Source organism: Oncorhynchus masou, chromosome 2, assembly GCF_036934945.1.
Source record: "Oncorhynchus masou masou isolate Uvic2021 chromosome 2, UVic_Omas_1.1, whole genome shotgun sequence".
NCBI lineage: Eukaryota > Metazoa > Chordata > Actinopteri > Salmoniformes > Salmonidae > Oncorhynchus > Oncorhynchus masou.
In genome coordinates, this window is record NC_088213.1 from 43,624,776 (window position 1) to 43,650,956 (window position 26,181).

The window sequence follows — 26,181 nt, forward strand, 5'->3', positions numbered from 1 at the left end:
TAATCAGTCAATCATCAATGTATTTTACTCTATATACCAAAAGAAAAACACATTCCTCATCTGTAACCTTATGACCTGTCTGCATGCCTGCCTGTTCGCAACAAGGCACCTCACCTCACCTGCACAGCTTACAACCAATAGGCCATCTCCCCACTACTGATAGGCTGTGGGGAAGTCAAACTGAGAGACTTTTGAAAGGAGCAGATATTTATTTTTTTAATTTTTTGGGGGGGGTTAAATTTAACTAGACAAGTCAATTCAGAACAAATTCTTATTTACAATGACGGCCTACACCAGCCAAACCCAGATGACACTGGGCCAATTGTGCACCGCCCCTGGGGACTCCCAATCACGGCTAGTTGAGATGCAGCCTGGATTTGAACCAAGGTGTCTGTAGTGACGCCTCTAGCGCTGAGATGCAGAGCCTTGGATCACTGTGCCACTCAGGAGCCCGCAGGAGTTATGGGAACAGAGATTCATAACTTCCCTCCCTGTGCCAGAATATTAAAGCAGAAAGCAGTATGTAAAAGAAGTTAAATAAAATAGGGAATAAATTGAGGGTATGAAACATCTCTTCCAATAACTGATTCATCATGCTGTTTTCATTCTTGCGAATAGAATAGAGTAAAGTGGCGAAAAATCAGACTCCCTTTGTCACAAAACCCTTCTCTCCTCTGTAGGGCAAGGCTATGTCACAGCCAAGCTGAAGTGAGGCATAGATTGATGATGGCTGTGCTCTTGAGGTTTAGACAGTGGACTGCTTACACCTGCAAGGGCACCTTGTTAATGCCACCAAGCCTGTACAGTCTCTTCTTCTCCATTGAGAAAGAACTGTGTGTCTGTCAGTCCAATAGATCTCTGTGTTATAGTATGTCTCCTCACTTTGTCGATATATTCATCCTTAGAAATTCAGTGTACATTCCTTGCTGTAATATATCCTAATTAAATCAATGCAGATCATGCTCAATTAGATTACATGGGTCAGATTACAAGGTGGAATAATTATGCCTGGAATGTTAGCTTACTTTGGAGATGGGGGGATGAGATAGGACAGGCGTGCGAAATCCCTTTGGTTTTGGGTGAAGGCACTTCCGTATGTAACAAGATTACAGACTGGAGTCAGGAAATGATTCTTCAAAATGTGAAGCCTGAAGGTCACCATTTGTCTGGTGAGAATGAAATAAATCAGAATCATAGGACAAGAATGACGTGGACATGGGGTTGTGGATTCTCTTTCCAGGGATGATACTCACCTCGGTTGAAGGTGTGCAGATTCCAACATCACACTCATGACCAATGTGATTTCTGTATTCCATTGTTGCCTCTTGCTGTGGCTAATCTGTCTTCATTTCAAAAGGATTATCTCGAATCTCAGTAAGATCCATTGCCAATAACAAATTGTGTTCCAATTGTACGGCCTGATTTAAGTACATGATCCGCGTGCTACTATTTTCAGTTCCTCAGAATGTTCTACAAAAAAAACAGCTAATGAGGAAAGTAGGCCAGCCCAACTCTCAAACAGTCTATGGTCTTAGGTGTACGGTCTCAAAGGGTCCCCATGCCACCTCCAGCAGTGCGTACATTTCAAAGGGGCACGTGAATTTGTAGAACAATGCTTTCGGCGCGCAGCATTGCGAGACCTGAAGGTAGAACGGATGCTCCTTTCATCTACTTCATGTTAATTGTTGAGATTAAAAAACATTTATGAGTAGCGTCATTTTATGACACACATAGATACAGTGCACATTTAGGAGAGATGTGAACAGTAGGCGAAAAAGCACTGGCTTTTGACTGTGCACTGTGACTGCGTTCTTATTATGAATCAAGAATGCAGAAAGTATTGAGGTCCTTAGTGCAACATTGAGTAACCATTTTCAGATTGCTGTCCTGAATTATTAACCAGGGGGAAATTGTGATCGCTTTAATGGTAATCACTTGTTACATCACTGTCCTATGGGAATATTCCATCCTCTTCTGCTGATCAAACCTGATCCTTCCTTTCCTCATCTCATCTACTTGCACATCATCTCCTGCACATCTATCACTCCACTGTTTAATTGCTAAATTGTCATTATTTCACCACCACGGCCTATTTATTGCCTTACCTCCCTAATCTTACTACATTTGCACACACTGTATATCGATTTTTCTATTGTGTTATTGACTGTACGTTTGTTTATCCCATGTGTAACTCTGTTGTTTTAGTCGCACCGCTTTGCTTTATCTTGGCCAGGTCGCAATTGTAAATGAGAACTTGTTAACTTGTTTACCTGGTTAAACAAAGGTGAAATCATTTTTTTTTAAAGTGAACAATTATCCACACGCTTCCAGCAGATACCTTCCATAGATGGTGATCCTAATAAAATACCAAAATAACAAATAGATCCTTCTGCATTACATTTTTATGCTTGGCATCCTTGAATAAGTGTTCACTCAATAGGCCCTGATTTGAAACCAGAAGAGTTATATTAAAGCAATAAACATGTCGGCTTTTTCCTCATAAACATTCCCTCCAACTGTCTCCCCTACCTTCCATAGTCATGATGTCAAAGTCATGTGGGACTTGTTACATCAAGGAGGAAAGGAGGATGACAAATGCTATGATAGAAAAGGCTCAGCGTCCCTAGCCGTGTCCTCCGAGCATGCGCAGACCAGCTGGCCGGTGTGTTTACGGACATATATCAATCGCTCCCTATCCCAGTCTGCTGACCCCACATGCTTCAAGTTGGCCACCATTGTTCCTGTAACCAAAAATGCAAAGGTAACTGAACTGAATTACTACTGCTCCGTAGCACTCACTTCTGTCATCATGCAGTGCTTTGAGAGACTAGTCAAGGATCATATCACCTCCACCTTACCTGTCACCCTAGACCCACTTCAATTTGCTTACCGCCCCAATAGGTCCACAGACGATGCAATTGCCATCACACTGCACACTTCCCTATCTCATCTGGACAAGAGGAATGTAAGAATGCTGTTCATTGACTATAGCTCAGCATTCAACACCATAGTTCCCTCCTACTCCTACAGGGAGGAGGTGAGGATACTTGGAGTGTGATATCAGGAAAACAACCTCTCACTCAACATCAATAAAGCAAAAGAGATGATCGTGAACTTCAGGAAACAACAGAGGGAGCACCTCCCTATCCACATCGACGGGACAGCAGTGGAGAAGGTGGAACGTTTTAAGTTCCTCAGTGTACACATCACGGACAAACTGAAATGGTCCACCCACACAGACAGTGTGGTGAAGAAAGCACCTCTTCAACCTCAGGAGGCTGAAGAAATTTGTCTTGTCACCTAAAACCCTCAAACTTTTACTGATGCCCAATTGCGAGCATCCTGTTGGGCTGCATCACCGCCTGGTACAGCAACTGCACCGCCCACAACTGCCGGGCTCTCCAGAGAGTGGTGCGGTCTGCACAACGCATCACCGGAGGAAAACTACTTGCCTTCCAGGACACCTACAGCACCTGATGTCACAGGAAGGCCAAAAAGATTATCAAAGACAACAACCACCCGAGCCACTGCCTGTTCAAACCGCTACCGTCCAGAAGGCGAGGTCAGTAGAGAGACTGAAACACAGGTTTTACCTCAAGGCCATCAGACTGTTAAACAGCCATCACTAATACAGGGAGTCTGCTGCCTACATACAGACTTGAAATCATTGGCCACTTTAATAAATGGATCACTAGTCACTTTAATAATGCTACTTTAATAAAGTTGACATATCTTGCGTTACTCATCTCATATGTATACACTGTATTTCATACCATCTATTGCACCTTGCCAATGCCTCTCTCATTGTTCATCCATATATTTATATTTATATATAAATTCCATTCCTTTACTTAGATTTGTGTGTATTAGTTAGTTATTGCGGAATTGTTAGATTACTTGTTAGATATTGTTGCACTGTCGGAACTAGAAGCACAAGCATTTCACTACACTCGCAATAACATCTGCTAACCATGTGTATGTGAACAATAACTTTTGATTTGACTTCACTTTACATTGTAATAACCATATTTTGTTCTCCGACTTGATTGCTCATTACTGTCAACTGTCAACGTTGCCCTGAACTACCACTTGTCAATGTAATTTCCCAATCATAATAATAATAATAATAACCAAGCTTTTGCTGTTGTTGAGATTACTTATCTCTTTAGCATTTTACGATATTTCAATGAGATTCTGTTTAAACCAGAACACATACCAATCCACACTAGAGACTATTAAACGGCCATCAAATGTCAACCTGAACCTCGATGTGCCATCCATTACCAGGCATGCAGCATTTACATTGACTCCGGTCTTATTGATTACCCGGGAAAGTGGAGGAAGAATGGAGGGCTACTGATCACAAAGGGTGAGAGAATGACAACTTTGGTGGCATCATCTCTCCCCTTGTTTGTTCTGAGCCAAAATGGGTCATTTGTTGCAAACATGAACTGAATGGAGGTCTACGTGGTGCTGAGTTAGCAGCACCTGCTGCTTGGACACTGTGTGTGCCAAATCCTGGAACAGTTACACATTGAAGGATGGCTCATTTAAATATGTGCAGTAGGAACAGAATGTGACATTTGAATGAGAATATAAAATAAGTATTGTTAGATACATTTCAAATTGAAGGCATTACATGCTATCCTTCTTCCACCATCTTCCCCACTCAGAATGAGGATAATGACCATAACAATGTGGATGAGTGTGAAATTGGCAACATTGTTGCAATATAACAAAGCCCTTCAGTGATTAAACCCTGACAGGCTCTCTCCTTCTCTTTCATGTTAACACACACACACACACAACCATTATGCACACATGCAAACAAACATTCACAAACATCCAATTAGAAAATATAGGCACATTCTGTAAACACATGATCTGTTTGAGATACATGGAAGACCATGCCAAGATATCACATCAAAAATCCCCCCCACCTTTTCCAATCCCCCCCTTGTGTCCCCCCACTTCCGAAAATGCCTTAGTGGAGGAGCGCTCTGCACTTCCAGAGTCTCCCTGATCAGATGAGGAGCCCCTTTATCACTCTCATATCCTCCAGTGAGTGTGTATATATATGTGGGTGTGCTGCTTACACAGCCTCCCAGACAGCAGCAGCAGGTTGATACACACAAAGACAGTTCCTGGTGCAGAAGCTCTTTTGGAGAACTTTGAGCATTTCTCTCCTACAGCACAGTCTACTACACAGAGGTAAGGACACCTCGAATGAAGGATTACTGCAGTATAGAGGGGGTTACTTTTTCTCTCTTGCATGAAGTAGACGTTGTGCATTTTAGAATCTTGTTGCGTCCAAGCAACATGCATTATTTGTCCGCACTGATCTACAGCAACATCAATACGGAATCTGGACGGGGTGCCAAACACTGCTGAATATATAAGAATGTATCATTTTATCTATCATGTACCCCTCTTCATCTCAGGGAGGTGAGAGGATTTCTGTAGCCTTGATTGTGGTTTATTCGTTGACTCCAGCAACAATGCTCTCTGCCGATGTACATCTCCTGCTGTGTTCTCAATGTCTCTTCCTTTGTTCATATTTGAGTGTTTCCAATGCATAGACCAGAAGAAGGTAATAACATCTCATAGGCGTATGCGTGGGCATGGCATATAGAATATTCATCTACAGCACATGGAGAATGCTAACAAAGAAAGAGCACCTCCTATCATCTCCCACCCAATCCCAGGTTCAGGTTGATCTGTCAACAGCAGTGGGAGGTATAGAGAAGAAAGGAGATGATTAAACACAGAAGGGGCTTTAATCTTATCCAAATCCAATTTGTACATAAAAGCAGAAAGAAACATAGAGACAAACGCAAACTCGGTCAGGCAGGTGTCCTAGTCAGAGGGAGTTGATGTTTTGATTTCCTTTCTTCAAAATGTGAGTGGGAGGCTCAGTCGTACACACATTCGGCAGAGTTGTCACTACGCATGTAGTAGCTAAGTATCTAGATCTCTGGTTTTAACCACATAAGTTTACAATACAAAACAAGACTGTTAAACATCAAAGTGTTTGATATTTCACACAGAGGTAATATCAATGTCATTATGGTATTTTATTTTTTGTTGCTAATATTAAATCTTCCTAATTTTTAAATGTTCCAGCGCAACACTGCCGAGGTTTATGATACTGTAGGACAGAGGGATCTGGAATGATAATTGTGCATCATTTACTGCATTGATTGATAGGTACTAGGAACATAAGCATTTCCCTGCACACACTAGAACACCTGCTAAACTGTGTACGCGACCAATCAAATTTCATTTTATGATAATACTGATGGGAGTATCATGTATAATGAGTACCCATACCATGTTCATCAAGGAAAGAGAGAAGTGGGCCAGACAGTTTCATCAAATGGTGTAAAGTACTTAAGTAAAAAATACTTTAAAGTACTACTTAAGTCATTTTTTTTAGTATTTATATTTTTGACAACTTTTGCTTCACTGCATTCCAAAAGAAAATAAATGTACTTTTTACTCAATACATTTTCCCTGACCCCCAAAAGTACTCGTTACATTTTGAATGCTTAGCAGGGCAGGAAAATGGTCTAATTCACACACTTATCAATAATCCCTGGTCATCCCTACTGCCTCTGATCTGGCGGACTCACTAAACACATCCTAAAGTTTGTAAATTATGTCTGCGTGTTAGTGTGCCCCTGGCTAGCTGTGAATAAAAACAAAACAAGAAAATGGCACCGTCTGGTTTGCTTAATATAAGGAATGTGAAATTATTTATACTTTTGATACTTAAGTATATTTAAAACCAAATACTTTTAGACTTTTACTCAAGTATGATTTTACTGGGTGACTTTCACTTTTACTTGAGTCATTTTAATATTCAAGATATCTTTACTTTTACTCAAGTATGACAATTGGGTACTTTTTCCACCAACCACTGAACATACGTCCCATGGGCAGTGGTTGTTGTGTAGAGGTCCCTTCAGTCCCCAAACAGTGTCTGTGTTTGATACTCTTTGCTGCGAGTCTTCCTCAGCCCTTTAAATCTTGAGACCCATTTGAATCCAGTCCAACTATGGACCCGTTTGGGGAGCTGTCAAGTCAACTGCTCAGTGAGCCTCATCTCTTCACACAATCAATATGTGAGATTCTCACCAGGTGTCTTGCTACTGTTGGTAGGGTGTAGATCGAACACAAACCGTGCTTCGCTGTTAATGGACTGTGTCTGTGTACTCCTGAGTCATTACTGCTGTCGCATTATAAATGATGGAACTGTGCATCAAGGGCCAGTCCAGGGAGAGCTTTTCCTCTCTGTTTTTTAATCATGGTGGTATGCGCAAAACGTCAAATAGTTTCACAGATACAGATTCATTCTCAAGCCTGACATTTTATAAAGCTCTTTGCTCTCATTTCCCCCTGTTGCTGGTTCTCTCTCTCCTCCCCCTTTTCTCTCGTTTGAGCCAATGACCCCAGATGATGACAGATCCATGCCTCGTGTTAAAAGGCTCCACTTGAGCAGTGAGATGACATCTGGCAAGGATGTGACTAATAAGAGGGACAGAAGCGGCAGGGACCCGTCGTGTGATCTCAGATACCAGGGTCCTCAGACTGAAGTCTGCATTTTAATATCCATCCACACTCCGGGGTCGATGTACTAAAATTGGCTTTAACCATTGGTCAGTCGCCCTGCGCTGTCAAAGAACATATCCATCTGATCCCCAATGTCAGTGGTGCAAAGATGATAAAAACCATCCGTATTCAAAGCAGATATCATGACACAAGGCGAGACCCGGATGCAGACAGGAGGCAGATGGCTGGAGTTTTACAATATTTATTAATCCAATAAGGCAAGAGAATGGTCGTGAACAGGCAAAAGAGTCCAAAAGGTATCGAAGGGGAGGCAGAATCAAGGTCAGGGCAGACAGGATGATCAGGCAGGCGGGAAAGCAGTCCAGAGTCAGACAGGGTTCTAAACCGGGAAGACTATCAAAAAGAGAATAGGAAAAAGGGGTACGGGAAAAAAACACTGGTTGACTTGACGAACATACAAGACAAACCGGCACAGAGAGACCGGAAACACAGGGATAAATACGCTGGGGAAAATAAGCGACACCTGGAGGGGGTGGAGACCATCACAGGAACAGGTGAAACAGATCTGGGCGTGACAGCAGAAGTAGGTGATGCTAAGCAGAAATGTACATTTTGTAAATGCAGAGAAGGGTGGTGAGTTTATTGAGAGGAAAAACTACAGTCAACACTTAACCTTAGCTGAAATTTACAATAACATGAAATGTACGCACATCTTCCATTGATAAATGCACCAACTAAGCAAATTAACTGTTGTTCATAGATCAATGATAGGATGACAAAAGTTATGGTTTCAGAAATATGTCTGGTGCCTACAGGGTTGTAACTATGGCATAGTGGCGGTACACCTCATTGTCATGTATGATTTACATGAATTACCACTGAAAGCTGACAGAGGGATGCTATTATGCTGGAATTAGGATTGAGCAGGTTATATTCAGAGGCTGATCATATGGGAGAGAGGGGGCTATTTCACCAATTTATGCCTATGAGAGAGATTGAGTGGCTCGCTCATTGAGATTGCCTCTCATCACCTTGAGCAATGATGTGGCAATGATGTTCTTTGAACGCGTAAAAACACATTTCACACGTAAGTCTAGTTTTAGTTACTATGAAAATGTATACAGTATTATCCTCTGTGTAGTGTATCCTGTAAGTGGAAATATATTAAGAAGCATACAATAAAAATAGGAATAAATAAGAGAAGCCACTTCTCATATTTGAAAAAAGACCAACAAAAAAATGAGAACGCAATAAACAAATATAGATTTTGGTCAAAGTTTGAATATGGATATGATTCCACTGTGTTTCTGTGTGCCTATTTCATTTGAACCTTGTGTATCATATAACATGAACCTGAAATATGCTGTAGCAACATGATGTCTGATTAACATAATCCTACATAAACAACTCCTGGTTGGCTGTTACTTTTAGGTTATTTTTAAGAGGTGGTTATGCAGGGCATAATGATAAACACTGTTGATGTTTACCCTTGACAGCGGTGCTATTGCCACGGTCATGTGCTTGCGAAAATGAGTTTGTGCTTGATTACATGTTTTTGTGGGTCAATGCCAAATGTCGAATTTTTGTGATCCTGTCTTCCTGCTTAAAAGATTCAGCAGACAAAGCGTTCTCCCGAAGCTACTCCTGCGTTATCTTGGCTGTGTGCTTAGTCTCATTATCCTGTTGGAAGGTGAACCTTCGCCCCCCAGTCTGAGAACCTGCTCCAGAGCGCTCAGGACTTCATCAAGGATTTCTTTGTACTTTGCTTCATTCATCTATCCCTCGATCCTGATTTAGTATTAGAATAAGGATGGTGCCAGGTTTCCTCCAGACGTGATGCTTGGCATTCAGGCCAAAGTGTTTAGTCTTGGTTTCATCAAATCAAATTGTATTAGTCACATTCCCTGAATACAACAGGTAGACCTTACAGTGAAATTCTTACTTACCAGCCCCTAACCAACAATGCAGTTTAAAAAATATATAAATAAATACCGACAAGAATAATAAATAAAAGTAACAAGTAATTAAAGAGCAGCAGTAAAATAACAATAGCGAGACTATATACAGGGGGTACTGGTACAGAGTCAATGTGTTGGGGCACCGGTTAGTTGAGGTAATATGTACATGTTGGTAGAGTAATTAAAGTGACTATGCATACTATGCTGGAGTGCCTTGCGGTCGGAGTGCCTTGCGGTCGGAGTGCCTTGCGGTCGGAGTGCCTTGCGGTCGGAGTGCCTTGCGGTCGGAGGCCTGAGCAGTTGCCATACCAGACAGTGATGTAACCACAACGATGTAGTTGTAGAACGTTTTGAGGATCTGAGGAAAAATCTTTTCAGTCTCCTGAGGTGGAATAGGTTTTGTCGTGCCATCTTCACGACTGTCTTAGTGTGCTTGGACCATGTTAATTTGTTGGTGATTTGAACACCAAGGAACTTCAAGCTCTCAACCTGCTCCACCTGCTCCACTGCAGCCCAGTCGATGAGAATGGGGGTGTGCTCGGTCCTCTTTTTCCTGTAGTCCACAATCATCTCCTTTGTCTTGATCACATTGAGGGAGAGGTTGTTGTCCTGGCATCACACGGCCAGGTCTCTGACCTCCCTATAGGCTGCCTTGTCGTTGTCGGTGATCAGGCCTACCACTGTTGTGTCATCGGCAAACTTAATGATGGTGTTGAAGTTGTGCTTGGCCATGTAGTCATGAGTGAACAGGGAGTACAGGAGGGGACTGAGCACACACCCATGAGGGGCCCATGTGTTGAGGATCAGTGTGGCGGATGTGTTGTTCCCTACCCTTACCACCTGGATCCAGTTGCAGATGGAGGTGTTTAGTCCCAGGGTCCTTAGCTTATTGATGAGCTTTGAACGCTGTAGTCAGTGAATAGCATTCTCACATAGGTGTTCCTTCTGTCCAGGTGGGAAAGGGCAGGGTGGAGTGCAATAGAGATGAATCATCTGTGGATCTGTTGGGGCGGTATACAAATTGGAGTGGGTCTAGGGTTTCTGGGATAATGGTGTTGATGTGAGCCATGACCAGCCTTTCAAAGCACTTCATAGCTACAGACGTGAGTGCTACAGGTCGGTAGTCATTTAGGAAGGTTACCTTAGTGTTCTTGGACACAGGCACTATGGTGGTCTGTTTAAAACATTTTGGTATTACAGACTCGGACTGGGAGAGGTTGAAAATGTCAGTGAAGAGAATCTTGAGAATCAGAGTATATTGTTTATCATGGTTTAAGAGTCATTAGGTGCCTTTTGGCGAACTCCAAGTGGGTTGTCATGTACCTTTTAATGGGGAGTGGCTTCCGTCTGGCCAGTCTACCATAAAGGCCTAATTGGTGGAATGCTGCAAAGATTGGTGTCCTTCTGGAAGTTTCTCCCATCTCCACAGAGAAACTCTGGAGCTCTGTCAGAGCGACCATCGGGTTCTTGGTCATCTCCCTGACCAAGGCCCTTCTCCCCCATTTGCTCAGTTAATATGGGCAGCCAGCTCTTGGAAGAGCCTTGGTGATCCAAATTTATTCCATTTAAGAATGATTGAGGCCACTGTGTTCTTGGGAACCTTTAATGCTGCAGAAATGTTTTCGTACCATTCCCCAGATCTGTGCCTCAACACAATCCTATCTCGGAGCTCTACGGACAATTCCTTCAACCTCATGACTTGGTTCTTGCTCTGACGTGCACTGTTTAACTGTGGGACCTTATATAGACAGGTGTGTGCCTTTCCAAATCATGTCCAATCAATTGAATTTACCCCAGGTGGACTCCAATCAAGTTGTAGAAACGTCTCAAGGATGATTAATGGAAACAGGATGCACCTGAACTCAACATTGAGTCTCATATCAAAGAGTCTGAATACTAATGTAAATAAGGTATGTGTTTATTATTAATACATTTGCAAAAAATTCTAAAAACCTGTTTTTGCTTTGTCATTATGGGGTATTGTGTGTAGATTAATGAGGACAAAAACAATAATTGAATACATTTTAGAATAAGGTTTTAATGTAACAAAATGTGGAATAAGTAAAGGGCTAAAGGGTGAATACTTGCGAATGCCCTGTATGTTGCACATATAACATATTATATTTGTTATATATTATGTGACATTTCACTTGAGTATACTACGAGAATATACTTCCAGAAATTGATTAATATCATTGCAAACATAATATTTACATTTAAGTAATATCCCTTAACTGAGTGTCTACTATTGCACTTATCCAAATTAAAATTCTACAACCTAGGCCCACTTGTGGATCCATCGACACTCCAGGGATGAGACTATTTAGCCACCAATGGGACTTATTTATTTCTGAGCATTTGTTTGTTATCACCTCTAGCAGATGGCTCAGCGTGGTGGAATGCTTTTCACCAACAGAATTAAAGTGAGGAAATGCTGCTCATTCTAGCTTATTTTGGACTCTCATAGCCCCTGGCTATTGCACAGTGTCCCTAAAAAGACATGCAAACACTCAAAATAGATTTCAAAATATGAAATAATTACAAAGCTATCAACATTCAAAATAGAAGTGATTATGTATTCTGTTGAATAGAAAAACATTATTGTAAATGCCTCCAATGTAATTGAAGATGTGATGAATATCTACACAGAGAATGTCACATTCACTGTAAGGGCAAGACTCAGCCCTCAGTCAGCTTGCCATTTACATTTATTCACAAGCAATTGATTCATCTTTGGATGGAAACAGGGATGCTGCGTTCATGGAGCAGGTTTCAACATGTCAGTCTGCATCAACCATGAAGAAATGAGCAACCTCTTTGCAGCATGCTAGTCAAATGCAGAATGCAGCAAATCCTTGAGGCTGCTGTCATACAATACCAGAACTGTCGTTCACCGATAGCCTCACAGCACCTAAAGCCTCACTCCAATTTGTAAGTCGCTCTGGATAAGAGCGTCTGCCAAATGACTTAAATGTAAATGTAAAGAGCAGCTGAACCCCCCCCCCCCAAAAAAAATATGTATCTCGTTGTATCGATTTTAGTCAGTGTACAAATGTACTACAATGTGTAAATAATATACGTTTTTATCAGAAAGTCAGTATGTTCTAAAACTGAGATTTGCAACAGCTGTTATAATGAAAAAGGTTTGATTCACATGGCCTGACCATAATTATCACTGTGAGCTGGAGACTCGTCTCTAGTCAGGAAAGGGTTAACGCATGTAATTGGAGGAATGGATATTGTGGTTCGCCACCGCGTCTAATTACACAGCGTTGGGAACTTCTCCAGAACAAACCGGGAGGATTGCCTTTGTACCGCATTCCGAGTTCCATTGGATACTTCAGGGGTGATTTCGATCATGCCCAGTAACGCTTAGGGAGAATTGTCAAGCACGGAGAAACAGCTGCAGTGATTGTGCTCGATCCAATTGCACGGCAGAACCTACAGACAGTGAGACAGACCTGCCAACATCACTCAGCGCCCCAATTTGTTTACATAAGATAACACGTCACCAATGTTATGTTGAAAGAACACAATTGGCTGATAAGATCTTTATCGAGTGGCCACTTGCTAATGTGTTTGAGAGTGTTCATTGAGTCTACCACTGTTTCGGTCACAATAAGAATTGATACGTTGCGCACACATCCCGACTACTTGTCAATATTCCAAAATTCATACCAATTCGCAAGCATCTTGTGTTCTGCCGCGACCTGTTGTATAACATGATTTGCTCTGAAACTCGGCCAGACGGACACTCCGGTAATAGACAGTGAGAAAGTTGAAAAAAAAAAAACGTCCAAATTAATTAGAGATTTATTTTAGATTAATTCGGGCTATTTTTGAGGGCGAACTCTTTCGACCGTGACTCGAGAAGGACAAGCAGCAATACCTGCTAGAGTACGATATAGCAAACATAACACCCACGTCGAATCACACCGCCAAGACGCAAATCTCGTTCACCAACCCCTTCAATGACAGAGGAAACGAAGATAACTATGTGTATTGTGTTCATGTCAGTCCAAGTGCTGTTTATAGTCATATCAATCCCATGGGATCTCATGTTTTTCTGATTAATTCCTTCTTTTCTGTTTGAAATTACAAGACTCCCCATGGAATAACCTACTGTATGTCGATAAAGTACATTTAAGACATTGTCTGAAACTCCTTCTGACAGGACCACTTCTGTTACAGCTTTAGTGATGACTCTACACAGGCAGGAAGAGAAGATCTCATTAGACAAATAGATGTTTTGAACTTTAGTAGCCGGACTAGGAAATTACTGTATGATATCGAAATCTGCCTGCATTGATCCTAAAATCAATATTTACTGCAACACTCACAGACATTTGACAGATGTCAGGACCTAGTAGACCAGACGTTTTGTTTTTACCCTCAATAAAAAAGAAGCAGTCCGATTAGCGTGACTTTGTATTTTGGATCAAGCTTTTTTTAATGCTCACTGGCTATAATAACTTGCACATAAAGAATGTTAAAACATGTATAAAGATGCAATTATAAAAGAAAGTTTGGGACAGCAGCTTAATTCCTTTCAATGATGTTGATCGCTGGCGTGTTTCACTATCACATTTACAAAGATATTGGAATCAATATACTGTAGTGATGAGACAGGAGAGAATTAAGTCATGATATAATTGATGTTGAGTAAACGTATGACTTTGGGTGAAGATGAAGGTGTGTTTTCTCCAGTTGGTTTGGCACTTCGGCCAGCGGGGGCAAATATTATTGTCTCTCTTTTTGTTCCTTCATTAGCCAGGTAAAATTAAATGCTAATTAGGAACATATTAATGCTGCTTCCGTTTTGGGATAAACATATTTTCAAAGCAAGTGTCTCAGAGAAGATTCAATCCTCTATGGATCCAGGCGGTATTGAATCACTAATAACAATCACACTTGTTTCTGATTTTACTTCTCAATTGAGCTGGCAAAGCCTTGAGCTATTCGATTGTTGAGTTACAGTCAATTCATATATAACCTGCACCATGGTATCACACTGCTACGGAACTGCTTTTTAACATCCACACAGTGCTCTCTTTTGGTCTGCTATGGTATCTCTGTTGTGTATTATATTGAGATTAAGCACCTGACTTTGTTGTCTAATTAACTAGGCCAACCTTTTTCCCAACAGGAAAGATGACTACACCAGCTAGCAGTCTCCTGATTGGCCTGATGTGTCAGGTAACCTGCACGTGGGCCTTCGCTCGCCTGCCCGAGGATGCAGAACTGCGTTCTGCCTTTTCAGTGGCACGCACCAGCAGCATGGAGGGTGGACCAAAGATGGTGGTGACCTTTGACAAGGAGTATGTTAACATCGGTGGGGACTTTGATCCAAAGGCAGGCATGTTCCGCTGCCGCATCCCCGGAGCATACTACTTCTCCTTCACAGTGGGGAAGTTCCCCAGTCGTGACCTGTCAGTCATGCTAATGAAGAACAGGAATGAAGTGCAGGCCATTGTGTATGATGAGAATGCGGGAGAGGAGCGTAAGGTGCAGAGCCAAAGCGCCATGCTGCAGCTGGACTTTGGTGACACAGTCTGGCTCCGGCTTCACGGTGATCCCCGCTATGCCATCTACAGCAACACAGGTCACTACACCACCTTTAGCGGCTACCTAATCTACCCTGACACCTACACCTTCCAAGACCGCAAGCACGAGGACCCAACTCCCATGTATGGAAATGAAGCGAATGCCAATGACCACACCCTAACAGACCAGGATGGGCTGGGAGAAAGGGACAACGTAGAGAAGAGAGAGGAGGTAGAGGATAAAGAGGAGGACCAGAGGTCAGCCTTCTCCGTTGGCCGCACTCAGAGCATCGTAGGGGTGGACCAGGGCTTCACAGAGCACCGTCCTATCTCCTTTGACACAGACTTTGTCAACATTGGCGCTGACTTTAATGTCACCGAAGGTGTATTCACCTGCCGTATTCCAGGAGCCTACTTCTTCTCCTTCAATGCTGGCAAGCTTCCCCACAAAACCCTGTCAATCAAGCTGATGAAGAACCACCTGGAGGTGCAGGCCATGATCTACGATGACAGTGACACTGAGAAGGCTCTGCAGAGCCAAAGTCTGATGCTGTCTCTGCGCCGTGGTGATATCGTCTGGCTTTATAGCCACCAGCGCGATGGCTTTGGAGCATACAGCAACCATGCCAAGTATATAACATTCACTGGCTTCCTGGTCTATCCAGAAATACAAAAACTAGCCACCAATCAGCAGTAACAGCAGAGCCGGAAGCCATAAGGGACAGTGTCAAGAACACAGTTGGCTGTGGACCTACTACACTCAATTATTCTATGTCCAGCTAATTCTTTCAATGGGTTTACTTTGTCAAACTTCAACTTGCAGTCTTGAATTAATGAAGATGTTACTACGTGCTAGTATTTTTGCTATTTTCAGGATATGATGTCTTAGTTAATACTTATCTGGATTTTTTAACATACCTTTATCAATGTCTTGAAAGGCATTGTCAAATAATGGGGACACTTGTTTTGTGCCAAATTTAGTATTTTTCCTTAATTTTAGAGTGAGTTTCTGATAAGGCCAGTGTCAGATCACAATGAAATAAAATGGCATTTTGAACCAAAAAGCATGACCAACACTTAGAATAAATGTCCTCTTACAGTGCAGGGCTGTCCATTGGACCAATACAGACACCATACGCATCCTTGTTGTAGCTTGAAATCTGCTAGTTTTGGACCTCGGGGCACCAGGCTCATAATTTGATTTCTAACTTAGCAGAGTTTAATTTATTTCCTCAGCTGGTGACCGCTGTGGAGAAAATGGAATTGTCTATATCATCCCTTATGATAATCGTGCCGGTTTAATTCACACACCCCGAGAGAGAAAAATGCTGTTAAAATTGTGCCAGACTTCAGCAAATTACAGTCTGTTTGAGAGGTCATTTAAACAACATATAAAAAATAGCATATAGTCCAATTATAATGTTAATTTTACTCACCAGCAAATACTGTATTTTGATTCTCCACGTCACACCCTGATCTGTTTCACCTGTTTTATGCTTGTCTCCATCCCCCCACCAGGTCTCTCCCATTTGTCCCCATTATCCCCTGTGTATTTATACAAGTGTTCTCTGTTTGTCTGTTGCCAGTTAGTCTTGTCAGCGTGTTTTTTCCCTGTTTGAGTCGCTGTTTTCTAGTCTTCCCGGTTCTGACTGCTCTGACCCTGCCTGCCGTTCTGTACCTCATTGACTCTGCCCTGGATTACTGACCTCTACCTGCCCCCTTGTATAATAAATTTTATGAGAACTGTACTATCCGCCTCCTGTGTCTGCATCTGGGTCATATCCTGAGTTGTGTGGGACTATTGGGTTATGTACACCATCTCCGGGTAGTGTTCCTTTTTTAGTTTGAATTAGCATCTTATCAAAAGGAATAAACACAATGTGACGCTTACTGAATAATGAGAGACTATTTCAGTAATAGTTAGTCTTCCTATTAATGGTCATCTACTATGCGAATAGCAGGTTGATGTTTGTCATGAATCTTGCCCTGGAGGCAGAACTGAGCCATTTCCGCTAGCTGCAGTCAAAATATCATTTATGGTCTTAATTTAAGGTTAGGCATTAGGGTTAGCAATGTAGTTAGGGTTGTGTTTAAAATCAGATTTTATGACTTTGTGGCTGTGCCAGCTAGTGACCACTCAGCAGAGCTGCCTCCAGAACAAGATTCATGGAGAAAAATACTTACCTGCCTGTGATTGCGGTGTCAGGCATATACTCACTCCTGCGGTGCTGCCCTCACACAACCTACTTTTGGAGCACATCCTTCGTCACACTCGACTCCCTAATGCCCAAGTGTCACTAATCGTGGCAACTTTTGTACCCTGAGGGTGGAATGACTTTTTCAATACAGCGAATTTAAAAATATGAAAAGGATGTATAATTTTTCAATTTGTATGGGAAAATTGTAGTTTAGCATTTGCTTTGTAGCTCTATTTTCAATCATTATGTGCATGGACTGCAATAGAAAATAGTCATTGAGTGGACCAAATTTGGATAACAGCTTTAATTATATTTAACCACTAGCAAGCCATCAGAGACTCTGGGTTCGTGCCCAGGCTCTGTCGTAACCAGCCGCAACCGGGAGGTCCGTGGGGCGACGCACAATTGGCCTATCGTCGTCCGGGTTAGGGAGGGCTTGGCCAGTAGGGATGTCCTTGTCTCATCGCGCACCAGCGACTCCTGAGGCGGTGAGATCAATTTCCAGAGAGCTAACAGGCATTATGATATTAGGAATGGAGTCTTGGAGAATATGACTAATAATTTCATGCATGCGGTCATGGAGAATAATCATCTAACAGCTTTGAAGAGCTTCTTTGTAATGAGACTAATTCTATCCATAACTTTGTTGGAAATAACTTTATTGTAAGTGGTACATTGGTGACCTGTGCTTATATCTTTGTCCTTGCAAAGGAATGATTGTGAACTGCATAAAATTTTGCCCTGGGTCCATTCAACCCATGTGTTAGTCATCTGCTTCTTGTTGGCTCCTTGAGATGTTAAAAATACTTCTTATACAATGGATGCTTTGGAAAATGTGAAGCAGAATAAATAAAAGTTAATGTATATTTTTCTGTATTCTTATTGGTAGAAGGCACATCCATGTCAGTGAACTTGAACATGCCCATAGGGAGAGCTTATATCAACATAATGCTAATCGACTCGTGAGACATTAAACCTCAACAATATTCAAACTGCTTTAACATGCACACAGTGCCCTCTTTTGGTCTGCTATGGTATAGCAGGTAAGGTCTGTTTCTACTAGTGCTACAGTCTACTAGAGTTTAAACATACAGTCAAAATGTAATCTCTACACAGCACATCCAACTAATGAATAAATAAAGACAAACAAATAAAATGTTTACCTTTTGTTTTTATTTACATAAATACTTTATAGTGGGCTCAAGCGGGACATGGGTCCATCAACAGTACAGTCGTTATATATATAGGTGTGGGCATTTTATCTCTGGGGTAGATGGTTACTTGTCAGCTGGCTTATCCCCAGCTGGCAGCTCAGGTGCCTTGTCCTCACGGTGGGCTGGGAACACCTCCCATGGGCTGTTCAGGTCAAACTTCCGAAACTCCTGTGAGAGCTCCACAGGCTCTGCCACCACACGCTTCACCTCATCGTCATAACGCACCTGAGATGTACCAGATGGACAAAATGAATAATATGGTAGATACCAGTGGAGGTTGATGATGAGAGGACAGCTCATAATAATGGCTGGAACAGAGCAAATGGAAATGGCATCAAACACATGGAAACCATATATTTGATGCATTTTATACCATTCTACTCATTCCGCCATTACAACGAGCACGTCCTCCCCAATTAAGGTGCCACTAACCTCCTATGGTAATGTGAAGTCACATGTACCGATCTTAGGATAGGATTTGGTTATAATTCGTCCTTTAATGCATGTAAAATACATGGGACATTTCTCAGCATTCACATCTGACCTTACCTCCACAAATCCAGACAGTGGAAAGTCCTTCCTAAATGGATGCCCCTCAAACCCATAATCTGTCAGAATACGCCTCAGGTCAGGGTGGTTGGCGAAGAAAACTCCATACATGTCCCACACCTAATGACAAGCACAAAACATATCCTTTCATAGTGTTGGAAAGGGAGGGTATATTTATGAAAACTTTCTAAGTTTCCCATTAAACTACCAGAATTTTGGTAACATTCAAGTTGTTTTTAATGACATCTAGTGGCCTTTTTGGGTACTTCAGATAATCCAGGTGTCTGTAGTTATATCTGGCCCTATGTGTGGCCTTATGTTTTGATTATTTTACATGGTATATGTTAAAATAGAAAATTGAATGACAAAGCTGTAAAACATTATCCTAAATATAAACCATCGACTTAGTGAATATCATTGTTGTTTAATATATGGGTTTCAGTATGAAATATCCATTATATTTCCCCCCCACACACTTATTTTACTATATGTATTTGTTATAAATATATTGGCGCCAAACTGCTGGCAGTTGTGAAAAATGTCAATTGTTAAAAAAGTTGCAGAGTTAATTGAAATAATGCCATTGTTTGATTCGATGCTCTTTTTCAATAATTAAAAATATTTTCTCTTGAACCATATGGCCTCCACTAAAAACTCATGGAGAATATGAACAGATAAAAAAAGGTACACTATATGAAAAAAGAAGTATAGTATAACTGACCAAAGTTACAATAGATTGCCATAGATTACCTATCCTTTCATGAGCATTTGCCTTTGGCAGGCAAAATATAAACCCTGAGCTGCCAACACAAAAATATTGTACATTAAAATCTTTGAACCCTTCAAGCAAAGCATTCTTACGATGTAGCTGTCAGACTTACCTCCCTCTCGTACCAGTTGGCTGCGTTGTGGACAGACACAGAGGAGTCTACTGGGGTGAGCTCGTCGGTGTAGGTCTTCAAACGGATCCGGGAGTTGTAGCGCAGGGAGAGCAGGTTGTACACAATCTATTCACCATCAAAGAAAACAGAATTAGGCATAACAATGTAAAATAAACTCTGATCTATTCAGTTTATCTAAACAACTTGGTTAAATTCTTACTTATGTCAGCTATGGATATGTTTGTGTCAGAACACATGTTTATAACCGCAAAAATAGGACTGTCGTGAAGAGAGAGGTATACTATTGGAACAATAGGCTGGGGGTATGGATGGAATAGTACCTCAAAGCGATTCTGGCGGGTCGGAATGTCCACTGCGGTAAGGTCAATCATGTTTCGGAACTGAGCGTTGCTGTGGTCTCTCAGAAAGGTCAACACAGGGATGACCCCGTCAGGATGGATCATCACCTCCAACTCATTGTAACACGTCACCTGAAGATATAACATGCATCCTTGTGACGTTCATATGGCTTCAAAAGGTGAGGTGCGGGGGGCTGCCACACTGAGTGCCCGGGGACCTGTTGTTGTGGCGGGTTAAGTGCCTTGCTCAAGGGAACAATGGCATCTAGGATTTGATACCAGCAACCTACCGGTTGCCAGCTTAATTCCCAAGTGCGGGCTCCTTTGTAACCCTATGTTTATGTTCCCTATGTTTTAGATGCACCATATGCATTTACAGTATAGTTTCCCTTGATGGTTGCGCAACATTGTATGATTGTGTGGATGTCTTCGTCTTAAAGCTGACCGTGTTCATTACAGTTGCTGCAATTACATTATCTTACCTGGACTTGCTGCACATACTTAGGAAGCATTTCAGCCACATATTCTCCAAAAGCTGCAAGTTGGTTATGGGTGACCGCATCCTTGGGTCTGACAGTGGCTACATAGAGATGGGCACATAGATTCAAATAAAGGAAGAGGCAATACATTTATTGTTGCAATCATCTATTGTATTCAGTGTCGCAAAGATCAAACTAAAATGGTTAGATAATTATACTACATTGGGGATGGACTAGGACTTTGCGGGTTCAACATACTGATGATGATGATGATGATGATTATCTGCAATGTACACCATAAAGACAAATGCCACGGCCTGGGTGAATTCTATTAGACACTGGTATACTCACGTTTTGTTTCAGTAGCCTCGGATCTCGCTTGCAAGAGACATGGGCTTTGATTGGCAACTGTAACATATTACATAAAATAACATTACATATGGCTAGCTAATGTTAAAACAGGTTGGATTACCAGCATGGTCCTCTCCTTTGAGCTAGTTGACTGCTCGCTAACTAGCGGCTAAGTGACTAACACTTTTACGTTACTTGACTCAGTTATGGCCACATAACAAGGATATAGCTAGCTAATGACATTTATTTATTTATTTCACCAGGTAGGCTAGTTGAGAACAAGTTCTCATTTACAACTGCGACCTGGCCAAGATAAAGCATAGCAGTGTGAACAGACAACAACAAAGTCACATGGAGTAAACAATTAACAAGTCAATAACACAGTGAAAAAAAAGTCTATATACATTGTGTGCAAAAGGCATGAGGAGGTAGGCGAATAATTACAATTTAGCAGATTAACACTGGAGTGATAAATGATCAAATGGACATGTGCAGGTAGAGATACTGGTGTGCAAAAGAGCAGAAAAGTAAATAAATAAAAACAGTATGGGGAAGAGGTAGGTAAATTGGGTGGGCTATTTACCGATGGACTATGTACAGCTGCAGCGATCGGTTAACTGCTCAGATAGCAGATGTTTGAAGTTGGTGAGGGAGATAAAAGTCTCCAACTTCAGCGATTTTTGCAATTCGTTCCAGTCACAGGCAGCAGAGAACTGGAAGGAAAGGCGGCCAAATGAGGTGTTGGCTTTAGGGATGGTCAGTGAGATACACTTGCTGGAGCGCGTGCTACGGGTGGGTGTTGCCATCCTGACCAGTGAACTGAGATAAGGCGGAGCTTTACCTAGCATTGACTTGTAGATGACCTGGAGCCAGTGGGTATAGCGACGAATATGTAGCGAGGACCAGCCGACGAGAGCATACAGGTCGCAGTGGTGGGTGCTTTAGTAACAAAACGGATGGCACTGTGAAACTGCATCCAGTTTGCTGAGTAGAGTGTTGGAAGCTATTTTGTAGATGACATCGCCAAAGTCGAGGATCGGTAGGATAGTCAGTTTTACTAGGGTAAGTTTGGCAGTGTGAGTGAAGTTGGCTTTGTTACGGAATAGAAAGCCAACTCAAGAATTGATTTTAGATTGGAGATATTTGATATGAGTCTGGAAGGAGAGTTTACAGTCTAGCCGGACACCTAAGTACTTATAGATGTCCACATATTCTAGGTCAGAACCATCCAGGGTGGTGATGCTAGTCGGACATGCGGGTGCAGGCAGCGAACAGTTGAAAAGCATGCATTTGGTTTTACTAGCGTTTAAGAGCAGTTGGAGGCCACGGAAGGAGTGTTGTATGCCATTGAAGCTCGTTTGGAGGTTAGATAGCACAGTGTCCAAGGAAGGGCCAGAAGTATACAGAATGGTGTCGTCTGCGTAGAGGTGGATCAGGGAATTGCCCGCAGCAAGAGCAACATCATTGATATATACAGAGAAAAGAGTCGGCAAGAGAATTGAACCCTGTGACACACTGAACTCTGTCTGCAAAGTAGTTGGTGAACCAGGCAAGGCAGTCATTAGAAAAACCGAGGCTACGAGTCTGCCGATAAGAATACGGTGATTGACAGAGTTTAAAGCCTTGGCCAGGTCAATGAAGACGGCTGCACAGTACTGTCTTTTATCGATGGCAGTTATGATATCGTTTAGTACCTTGAGCGTGGCTGAGGTGCACCCGTGACCGGCTCGGAAACCAGATTGCACAGCGGAGAAGGTACGGTGGGATTCGAGATGGTCAGTGATCTGTTTGTTGACTAGGCTTTCGAAGACCTTAGATAGGCAGGGCAGGATGGATATAGGTCTGTAACAGTTTGGGTCCAGGGTGTCTCCCCCTTTGAAGAGGGGGATGACTGCGGCAGCTTTCCAATCCTTGGGGATCTCAGACGATATGAAATAGAGGTTTAACATGCTGGTAATAGGGGTTGCGACAATGGCGGCGGATAGTTTCACAAATAGAGAGTCCAGATTGTCAAGACCAGCTGATTTGTACGGGTCCAGGTTTTGCAGCTCTTTCAGAACATCTGCATACTTTTGGTCATGTCCACGTAACCAAAAGTATGTGGACACCTGCTCATCGAACACTTCATTCCAAAATCATGGGCATTAATATGGAGTTGGTCCCCCCTTTGCTGCTATAACAGCCTCCACTCTTCTGGGAAGGCATTATACTAGATGTTGGAACATTGCTACGAGGACATGCTTCCATTCAGCCACAAGAGCCTTAGTGAGGTCGGGCACTGATGTTGCAGTCGGCGTTCCAATTCATCCCAAAGGTGTTCAATAGGGTTGAGGTCAAGGCTCTGTGCAGGCCAGTCAAGTTCTTCCACACCAATCTCGACAAACTATTTCTGTATAGACCTCACTTTGTGCACAGGGGCATTGTCATCCTGAAATAGGAAAGGGCCTTCCCCAATCTGTTGCCACAAGGTTGGAAGCACCGAATCATCTAGAATGTCATTGTATGCTGTAGCGTTAAGATTTCCCTTCACTGGAACGAAGGGTCCTAGCCCAAACCAAGAAGAACAGCCCCAGACCATTATTCCTCCTCCACCGACCTTTACAGTTGGCAATATGCATTCGGGGAGGTAGTATTCTCCTTGTATCCGCCAAACCCAGATTCATCTGTTAGACTGCCAGATGGTAAAACGTGATTCATCACTCCAGAAAACATGTTTCCACAGCTCCAGAGTCCAATGGCAGTGAACTTTACACCACTTCAGCCAACGCTTGGCGTTGCACATTGTGACGTTAGGCTTGTGTGTGGCTGCTCGACCATGGAAAACCCATTTCATGAAGCTCAGTTATTGTGCTGACATTGCCTCCAGTGGCAGTTTAGAACTCGGTAGTGAGCGTTGCAACCGAGGACAGACGGTTTTACGCACCAAAACACTCGGTGGTCCAGTTCTGTGAGCTTGTGTGGCCTGCCACTTCCCGGCTGAGCCGTTGTTGCTCCTAGACGTTTCCACTTCACAATAACAGCACTGACTGTCAGCTCTAGCAGTGCAGACATTTGAAGAACTGACAATGGTGCCACGTTAAGTCACTGAGCTCTTCAGTACGGCCATTCTACTGCCAATGTTTTCCTATGGAGATTTCATGGCTATGTGCTCGATTTCATACACCTGTCAGCAAAGGGTCTGGCCGAATTTGTCGAATCCACAAATTTGAAGGGGTGTCCACATACCTTTGTATATATAGCGTATAAAAGGAATACATGCCTGTTATTGTCAGATTATAACTGACATTACAATGTGCGTTCCAGGCGTCGTCTGTTTCAATCGTACTGAGCAGATAACTAAAATCTGACTTGCGTTTAGCAAGCTTCTAGATGCGCAGTGTGACAACTAAAATGCCGACCTGGAACATAACCACTGACCTGCTAGCCAATTTGATGGAAGGTCAAGTGAGAATCGGTCGACAGATAACGTACTTATATTGTTGTTAAGATCGCGCTATCACGCAGATGACCTAAACATTATGACAGCATGTTAGTGCACAGTTAACACTCGAAATGTACTTACGATTCAAAGTCCTGCTAAAACCTCCGCGAACAAAACGCACTAACGATGCCGCCATGTTTTTTCAATGACGTATTCAATTTTCTTCTGTTTTTTTTTTATTGCACATCCGCATTTTAGAGTAGGTGTTCCCTGGAGGAAATATGTAGATGCGTGCTAGTTCACGCCAATAGGATCTCGCTGGGCTCTGCCGTCATTGCTTTTTCTGCCCACTATGACTCATTTGTTCACGTTGTAAACGACAGGCTGTGGTCTATCTTGGTTTAGTTATATAAATCTTTGTTAAAAGTTTTTGCATAACCGACATTTAGCGATGAAGTGATACGGTAGAATCAACGGTTGATGGTCTTTGTTTTACCATTTACTTTTAATACAAATTTCGGAAAGGTAATTTCACATGGGATAGACCTCACCAAGAGCTATCTGTTGCTATACTAATTTGTATCCAAAATATATACTAGCCTGGTCTCTGTTCAGGTACATTCAACTCCTTGTGGAATGTTAAGAGACTGATATCCAGGGCTGGCGTGGTTACACGTGGTCTGCTGTTGTGAGGCCAGTAGCGGGTACTGCCGAATTCTCTAAAATGGAGGTGTTTTATGGTAGAGAAATTAACATAAAATTATCTTGCCACAACTGTTGGACATTCCTGGAGTCAGCATGCCAATTGTATACTCTCTCAATTTGAGACATCTGTGGCATTGTGTTGTGACAAAACTGCACATTTTATAGTGTTATTTGTCCCCAGCATAAGGTGCACCTGTGTAATGATCACACACTGTTTCGTCAGTTTCTTCATATGCCACAACTGTCAGGTGGAAGAATTATCTTGGCAAAGGAGAAATGCTCACTGACAAGGATGAAAACAAATTTGTGCACACAATTGTAGAGAAATAAGCTGTGTATATGGAACATTTCTGTGATCTTTAATTTCAGCTCATGAAAAATGGGACCGACACTTTATATGTTAATAATCTCTTATTCACATCAAAACAAACTATCATCCACTTAAGTATTCAACATTTTTCAAATGAACCCGAAAAATCACTCAGCGTCACACTCGTGGCGAAGAAATACAATACACCTAGAATGTACCATATTTTCGTAAACTAACAAAACCAGGCAAAAACGCTGCTAGCTGGTGCTCATAAATTTACAAAACATTCTTTATACATTTGTCATAAATTACTTGCACTCATGGTACACACACAGTATGTCTGCATGATGAGTAGTCGACGGGATACAAATAGCACTCCTAAAGAATATGCATTTTCAAGTTAGCTACCAACTTCCGAGGGAACTTTAGCTAACTGTTAGCAAAAAACCTACATGGCAAACTAAGATTCGGCAAATTACATAAAGAGTGTCTTATTTCACGTGTAAGGATTTAGGATTAATGCATTTTAAACCCGCTACCATATTCGAATTGACACAACCCTAACACACGCCACACCAACAGTTGTTACTAATACCATACATTGCTGATGTAAAAGGTGGATTTTATGATGTGACGATGTA

General features: G+C 42.1%; 2 protein-coding genes across 2 annotated transcripts; one reads left to right on the forward strand and one right to left on the reverse strand.

Moving 5' to 3' along the window:
• Positions 1 to 5,117: 5,117 nt before the first annotated feature.
• LOC135505392 (complement C1q tumor necrosis factor-related protein 4-like) lies at positions 5,118 to 16,821 on the forward strand. The gene is made up of 2 exons (XM_064924568.1): positions 5,118 to 5,211; positions 14,677 to 16,821. The coding sequence occupies exon 2, from the start codon at positions 14,682 to 14,684 to the stop codon at positions 15,768 to 15,770; it is 1,089 nt and encodes a 362-aa protein (XP_064780640.1). The 5' UTR covers positions 5,118 to 5,211; positions 14,677 to 14,681; the 3' UTR covers positions 15,771 to 16,821.
• A 1,603-nt stretch (positions 16,822 to 18,424) lies between these two features.
• LOC135505408 (NADH dehydrogenase [ubiquinone] iron-sulfur protein 3, mitochondrial-like) lies at positions 18,425 to 24,771 on the reverse strand. Its single transcript, XM_064924569.1, has 7 exons — positions 24,667 to 24,771; positions 21,105 to 21,161; positions 20,757 to 20,854; positions 20,257 to 20,406; positions 19,916 to 20,041; positions 19,035 to 19,154; positions 18,425 to 18,710 (listed from the first exon to the last, which is right to left on the reverse strand). The coding sequence occupies exons 1-7, from the start codon at positions 24,719 to 24,721 to the stop codon at positions 18,549 to 18,551; spliced, it is 768 nt and encodes a 255-aa protein (XP_064780641.1). The 5' UTR covers positions 24,722 to 24,771; the 3' UTR covers positions 18,425 to 18,548.
• Positions 24,772 to 26,181: the final 1,410 nt, after the last annotated feature.

Coding starts and splice junctions, on each gene's coding strand:
- LOC135505408 (XM_064924569.1), bottom strand. CDS start 24,721: ATGGCGGCATCGTTAGTGCGTTTTGTTCGCGGAGGTTTTAGCAGGACT. Junction 20,407..20,756: donor AGTATGTGCAGCAAGTCCAG/GTAAGATAATGT, acceptor TTATATCTTCAG/GTGACGTGTTACAATGAGTT. Junction 19,155..19,915: donor CCAACTGGTACGAGAGGGAG/GTAAGTCTGACA, acceptor GCTTGTCATTAG/GTGTGGGACATGTATGGAGT.
- LOC135505392 (XM_064924568.1), top strand. CDS start 14,682: ATGACTACACCAGCTAGCAGTCTCCTGATTGGCCTGATGTGTCAGGTA.